This window comes from Ranitomeya imitator, chromosome 1, assembly GCF_032444005.1.
Source record: "Ranitomeya imitator isolate aRanImi1 chromosome 1, aRanImi1.pri, whole genome shotgun sequence".
Lineage (NCBI taxonomy): Eukaryota > Metazoa > Chordata > Amphibia > Anura > Dendrobatidae > Ranitomeya > Ranitomeya imitator.
The window spans coordinates 353,609,761-353,617,392 of NC_091282.1; the positions used below are offsets into that span (position 1 = coordinate 353,609,761).

Below are 7,632 nucleotides of genomic sequence, written 5' to 3' on the forward strand. Positions count from 1 at the left end.
ATCCAAGGACGACTTGCACTCACAACACACACACATTAACAATTGTAAGACAATACTAGCGCATGGCCGTGCGGTCATGCGCAGTTTATATAGCTGCAGCACAGGAAGTGGCCACAGCACCTTTGCCCTTCCAAGACCTGCCAAGAGGACCAATGGAGTGTGCTGCAGAGCCTGAGCACATGACCCTCGATCTCCAACGGGAGATCTTACCCTGGGCATGCTCCGTACGTGCAGACAAGGACTTAGTCCCAGAGAAGTCCGCTCGCTGCTGACCAGCACTGACTTTAATGGCAGAGACTGGAGAAGCAGCAGTAACTCTCAGAACTAGTGAGAATGAGCAAGACGCTGGGACTGACGTCTTTGCTGAGCAGACTCCACTGCGGCTGGACAAGAATGGGAGACCGCAGCGGAGGTGGCTCGAGATTCCCCCTGTGCAGAAGTGGGAACTCGACCCCTAACAGTTTGTATGTTCTCTCCGTGTTTGCGTGGGTTTCCTCCGGGTTCTCTGGTTTCCTCCCACATTCCAAAGACATACTGATAGGGAATTTAGATTGTGAGCCCCATCTGGGACAGTGATGATAATATGTGCAAACTGTAAAGCGCTGTGGAATATGTTAGCGCTATATAAAAATAAAGATTATTATTATTATTTGTCAAGATAACACAATCTGCCAGCACAGTCAGGCGTCAGATTACACCTCCTATTATACTGTATTGAGAGGGGAGGAGCAGAGAGAGAAAGCAGTCAGATAGAAACAAAGAAAGATTGTGCTGAGCTTTCTAACAAGTCTTTTATCCCAACCCCAAAGTTGGATTCACAATGCTAAGTACTGCTGCATAATTTCCTCCATGTTTCTTGTGTTCTTAGTATGCAAACTAAGGAATGAAGAGAAGAAATACCTCTCTGTGTACTGTACACAGTATGGGAAACATCACAGCAGCAAGTTTCCTCCCATCATCTCAAAGTCAATTGCAAATTAAGCAGTAGAATCTGAATAAGGGAAAATTTATAAAAATGCAGGATATTAGACAAAAGTGTCTATAAATAGTGTAATTCCTCTATGTATACACACAGGACATATTATTCTAAAAAGTTGCTTGAAATTACAATTACCATTAAATGCTTCAGCATACCAAAAAAATATATAATTGAGAGTCCTCAGTGGTTGAAACCTTTTAATGGCTAACTGAAAAGATGATAACAAATTGCAAGCTTTCGAGACTACACAGGTCTCTTCATCAGGCAAAGACTAAAACAAATTCTGAAGAATTACATATTTATGCACAACATAGCATAGAAAAAAAGGGAAAAACCATGGATAAGACAGGTGACATGAAGCAGAATTACCATGAGTGATAAACAGTTTTTCCCTTTTTTTTTTTTTTCTCTGTGCTATGTTGTGCATAAATATGTGATTCTTCAGAATTTGTTTGTGCTATGTTGTGCATAAATATGTGATTCTTCAGAATTTGTTTTAGTCTTTGCCTGATGAAGAGACCTGTGTAGTCTCGAAAGCTTGCAATTTGTTACCATCTTTTCAGTTAGCCATTAAAAGGTATCAACCACTGAGGACTCTCAATTCTAAATACTTTTCTATCTACTGGCTAACACGGTACCAAGATATATTTCTTTCCTGTATCAGCATGCCAACACATTTTGAGCAACTGTAGCTTCCAAATTTGTAGACAGAGTTTGGGGAAGGCCCTATTCTGTTGTAGCATGACTCTGCCTCAGTGCACTAAGCAAGTTCCATAAAGGTATGGCTGGGTTAATTCGGTTTGGAATAATTTGACAGGCTCATAGAGCTTTTACCTCAACTTCATTGTACACCTTTGGATTAAATTAGTGAGGAAATTGTGAGTCAAACCCTGCCCTTGTAGATGAAAGGGCAAAAATTCCCACAGACACACTCCAAAATCTTATAGAAAGCCTTCACAGAAGAGTGGAAGTTGTTATAGCTGCAAAGGGGTGACCAACTCCATGTTATTGAATTTAGAATGGGAGGTCATAAAAGCTCCTTTAGGTGACTTCATATACTGTATAGTAAAGAAGCAAAATATATAAACTCTTGATTTTATACAGAGCAAGTGTTTATTATAAACCTTTTAATTTACTAACAGCTTTCCACAAAGCATTTTTCATTTCTTTGTTTCTTAGGCTGTAGATCATCGGATTTAGAAGGGGGACTACAACAGAATAAAATACTGAGACTACTTTGTCAACTGGTGAGGAATTTTTAGCTTTTGGACGTATATACATGAAAATAACTGTACCAAAAAATATGCCAACAACTGCTATATGAGAAGCACAAGTTGAAAATGCTTTTTGGCGACCAAGAGAAGAGGGTATTCTCAAGATGGTAGTAACTACTGAAACATAGGACATAAAAGTAAAAAAGAAGCAACCAAGAATTACTGTCCAAGCTACTGTAGAAAATATGATCTCATTTAGCCACGTATCAGTACACGACAACTGTAACAAAGGGCTGAAATCGCAGAAGAAGTGGTCAATTATATTTGGTCCACAGAAGTTTAGCCGCGACATCATAGCAGCTGGCAAAGAGATTGATGAGCAACCTGCAATCCAAGATGTTGCTGCCAGCTTACAACAGGTGGACCTGCACATAAGCTTGTTATATCTTAAAGGGTAGCAAATGGCTAAGAAACGATCATAAGCCATTGTAGCTAATAAAAAATGTTGTGTGGCTCCAAGAAAGAACAAAAAATAAAATTGGGAAATACAACCAGTGGAGGAGATTGTTTTATTTCCAGTTCCTAAATCTTTAAGCATCCTGGGAACAGTGACAGTAGTATACCACATTTCTAGAAAAGAAAAGTTTCCAATAAAGAAGTACATGGGTTTGTGAAGTGATCTCTGCGATGTCACAAGGATGATGATAAGAAGGTTTGATATCAGAGTCATTGAGTAGATAATTAGGAACAAAATGAATAAAAATAGTTGCGTATGCCTGCCAAGAGAGAAGCCCCGGAGAATGAAAGTTGACACAGAGCTGTGATTAGTATTCATTTTTGTTCACCACGCATCTTTATGTTTAAGTCCTGAAAAGGCAAGAAGAATTGGCGCAATAAACTACATAACTCAAGAAGTTAGGCAGATTATGATTATGATTGTGTGATCCTGAACTTACTGAACTGCCGCACAACCTGTCCTGTGTTTCATCACCCATCCCCTGCAGACTGTGAGCCCTCGCGGGCAGGGTCCTCCTTCCTTATGTACCCGTGTGCCTTGTTATTTGCTAATGTTTAATGTATTTGTCTATATTTGCCCCGTATTCACATGTAAAGCGCCATGGAATAAATGGCGCTGTAAAAATGTATAATAATAATAATTATGAAAATGTATGAAGAAATACATTACATACTATTTTCTTTTTATATTAAAGCTTTATGACATAACCTTGTTGCAATAAATCAATTCTGTCATAGTGAAAACACAGCTATTGGTTGTTGTTTGGAACTTACTTGCTGAATTATGACTTTTCTGTATTACCTCCCCTCTTTTAAATAGAGTAAAACGAAAAAGCATTTATTTTTATTAGTATTGTAAGCTTTATGCAATATTTCTACTTATATCTGGGACCCCAGTTGAAAAATATAGCTGCTCTTTGTCCATATCCTATTTTACTTTCCTTTTATTTATTTGTTTTTGCAGTAAAAGGGGAGATAGAAAGTGTTAACTCATTTAGAGAAAGTGATTTATTAATCTTTTTGTTCTGTTGAATTAAAAATTATTGACGAAAGTTAATTAAAAAAAAAGAGATGGCTAATAGTGTATAAATATATGGTGATTTAGTTGTGATATAATTGTCAATAAAATATATAAAACTGAAGGATTTGACAAATTGACAGTAATTAACACATACATGGTATTGAATTCGTAATTTCTGAACAATTTGTGGAGTTATCTATTAATGTGGTTCCCAAAGAATTATGACACACTGAGATATGAAAAAGGCCACAAAAACTTAATTACACTTTTACTAAGGCTTTATTTCTATTCTTGATAGTGTAAATTTGGGTCATTCGACTTGTGAAATTTATAGTGGGCCTTAAGGGGAGAGGTTACTCCAGTTTTTTCTCTTTACATGACTAATATCTGGTAATCTCTATGAATGTCAATATCTTCGCATACAGTGGCTGTAAAGTTTGGGCACCCCTGGTCAAAATTACTGTTTTTTTTAACAGTTAGGAAAGTTGAAGATGAAATGATCTCTAAAAGTCTAATGTTAAATATGAAACATTTCCCTTGTATTTTAGGCAAGATATATATATTTTCATCTTTTACATTGTAAAAATTACAAAGGAAAATGGGCCGATGCACAGTTTGGGTATCCTGCAAGGTTAGTACCTAGTAGCTCCACCTTTTGAAAGTATCAAACCTTGTAAATGCTTTTTGTAGCCAGTCGAGAGTCTTTCAGTTCTTGTTTAAGGGATTTTCATTTATCCTTCCTTGGAAAATTCTTCCAGTTCTGCGAGATTCCTGGGTCATCTTGCATACACTGCTATTTTGAGGTCTAGCCACAGATTTTCAATGATATTCAGATCAGGGGACTGTGAGAGCCATTCAGCTTGCACCTTTTGAGGTAGTCTATTGATGATTTTGACATGTATTTAGGATCATTATCCATATGTAGAAGCCATCCTCTTTTCAACTTCTGCTTCTTTTCAGATGGTGTTTTGTTTGCATCAAGAATTTGTTGAAATTTCATTGCATCCTTTCTTCCCTCTACCTGTAAATTGTTCCCAGTGCCATTGGCTGCAACGCAACTCCAAAGCATGATTGATCCACCCCCATGCTTAATGGTTGGCGAGATGTCCTTTTTCTGAAATTATGTGCCCCTTTTTCTCCTCATATACCTTTTGATCATCGTGACCAAAGAGATCTATTTTAACCACATTGATCCACAGTACTCATTTTTGCAGGTGTGTATGAATAGTAGTCATGCAGGGGAATAAAATGAACACGGCTTGCTCTCAGCTCTGATATCTGCAGTGACTGTGTAGGATACAGCAGAGCCAGTGTGATAACACACATCTCCAGGTCTGCTATCAATATGATTTATTCAGCTCTGCAGCCACTATCCATGTTGTGACCAGTTTATCATGCTCAAACTGGTGAAAGGTCCTCTTTAATAATAATTCATATTGTAATAGTTATTGCCTTCATTTGGTCGCTTATCAAGATTGTGCACTATACTACATAGTAGAGAATTTCACCCTGTTCTGCAAAAATGTAAAAAAAAACTGCTCAACATACAATGTTCCTCTGCTACATTTGTATCATAGTATGTGTATTTGTTGATGTTACTATCTATAAAGTATACGTAAAAATATTTTGACAAACTAGTGGTGATAGTCACTTGTAAAATTGAATTTGTAATTGCTTAAAAATCTGTGTAATCTGATAGATTGGTTTCCAAAGTATCGTAGCTCCATAAAAAGGTTAAAGAACAAACTGAAACTGTTACTTCTTTCTGATAGGGATTCTGATGGTGCCACAGATTCAGGTAATGATACCATCTGTCGAGCCAAAGCTTGTGGTCGTACTACAGATGCTAAAATCCGCTTGCATTGCATATGCCTAGATAAGAAATTCCTAGTAATGGCAATTCTCAAGGTGTTAAACTAAATATACATGACCCGTATATCTCAAATACGAATATGTAAGTGAAGGTAGCAATAAAAGCTTTTAAGAGACATCAAGTAGTTTAACAGCATTCATAAAAAGGTTACAAGTTTCTTCATAAGGTAGGCACCATAAAGAAAAGGCTGTATAGATGGCAGATCAAATACATGAAACACAAAGTGGCAAGTTACATAGCTAGAAGAGCTGATACAAGGGTGCTGACAATATGATTACATTTATCAGTGGGAGGATGCACACATCAAGATTGTAGCATTGTTAACTTGCAAATTCCAAGGTCTTCTCTCTGTTCAGCGACTCTCAGAGGTGCAGTATGACAGTCCATTACATTTTACTTAAGGTACTGTCACACTAGACGATATCGCTAGCGATCCGTGACGTTGCAGCGTCCTCGCTAGCGATATCGTCCAGTGTGACAGGCAGCAGCGATCAGGCCCCTGCTGGGAGATCGCTGGTCGGGGAAGAAAGTCCAGAACTTTATTTCGTCGCTGGACTCCCCGTAGACATCGCTGAATCGGCGTGTGTGACACCGATTCAGCGATGTCTTTGCTGGTAACCAGGGTAAACATCGGGTAACTAAGCGCAGGGCCGCGCTTAGTAACCCGATGTTTACCCTGGTTACCATCCTAAAAGTAAAAAAACAAACAGTACATACTTACATACCGCTGTCTGTCCTCCAGCGCTGTGCTCTGCTCTCCTCCTGCTCTGGCTGTGAGCGTCGGTCAGCCGGAAAGCAGAGCGGTGACGTCACCGCTCTGCTTTCTGGCTGCCCGGCGCTCACAGCCAGACCAGAGAAGCAGAGCGCCGAGGACAGACAGCGGTAGGTAAGTATGTAGCGTTTGTTTTTTTACTTTTTAGGATGGTAACCAGGGTAAACATCGGGTTACTAAGCGCGGCCCTGCGCTTAGTTACCCGATGTTTACCCTGGTTACCGGGGACCTCGGGATCGTTGGTCGCTGGAGAGCTGTCTGTGTGACAGCTCTCCAGCGACCAAACAGCGACGCTGCAGCGATCCGGATCGTTGTCGGTATCGCTGCAGCGTCGCTATGTGTGACGGTACCTTTAGAAACATATGCTAAGACTGATAATAATGACATAGACTAGTTGCAGCAATGCACTGTCCAACTGCCAAGATGCCTCTGGTACCAGGTCTCTTTCCTCCAGTTACACATTCACATCCTCAGACAGCTTTGAAGAAATAATGGATTTCCAAGAACCCAATTTTGGAATCTATGTTTGATAAAAGAGTAAAGATTTTAATTCATATCTATAAGATGTGTTAGGCTTCTTTCACATTTCTGTCGGTAGTCGCCCGTCAAAAAGTGTCGGCGCGATGTACTGACGGAAGTTTGTCCTTTCACATTTCCGTCTGTAGTCCCGGGGAGGAAAGAGAGTGAGTGCGAGATTTCCTGCTGGGTGTGTGCAGTCGGAAACACTGGATACAACGTACAGAAAAACATTCCCTTGAACATTTTTTGCAAAAGACGGGCCATTACATTGCACAGGATCCAGTGCACGACGGACGAAACGTGTGTCCATCCGTCGCGATACGTCGCTAATACAAGTCTATGGGAAAATGCAGGATGCTGCAAATTTTTTTGCAGGATCCTGCATTTTCAAAAATCGACGTATAGCGACGGCAGAGGAAAGACAGAAATGTGAAAGTAGCCTTAGTAATCTGCCAGTATCTCTATGTGGCCTCCTGAATTTAACAAGGAGCAGAATTGTTCATGTTCCTCTTGCTAATGGTTATCCAACTATACCTCAATCATCTAATAATTTGGGGCAGTTTATGAACCAGGGGTCGGACAAGCCATTGGTGCAATCTATGCAGCCGCACAGGGGCCCAAGAGGTAAATGGGCCAGTATCTTCCTCTAAAGCAGGTGGAATTGTGCATTATAAGGAACTATTGGACTGCAATGGGCCCATTACATTTTCTGTGAAACACTTTGGTTGGTAAGATGCT

At 39.7% G+C, this 7,632-nt stretch overlaps 1 protein-coding gene across 1 annotated transcript; it reads right to left on the reverse strand.

Moving 5' to 3' along the window:
• Window positions 1–2,095: 2,095 nt before the first annotated feature.
• On the reverse strand, window positions 2,096–3,058 carry LOC138664829 (olfactory receptor 11L1-like). Its single transcript, XM_069751853.1, has one exon. It carries the CDS (start codon window positions 3,026–3,028, stop codon window positions 2,096–2,098), a length of 933 nt encoding a protein of 310 aa, XP_069607954.1. The 5' UTR covers window positions 3,029–3,058.
• Between the last annotated feature and the right edge of the window lie 4,574 nt (window positions 3,059–7,632).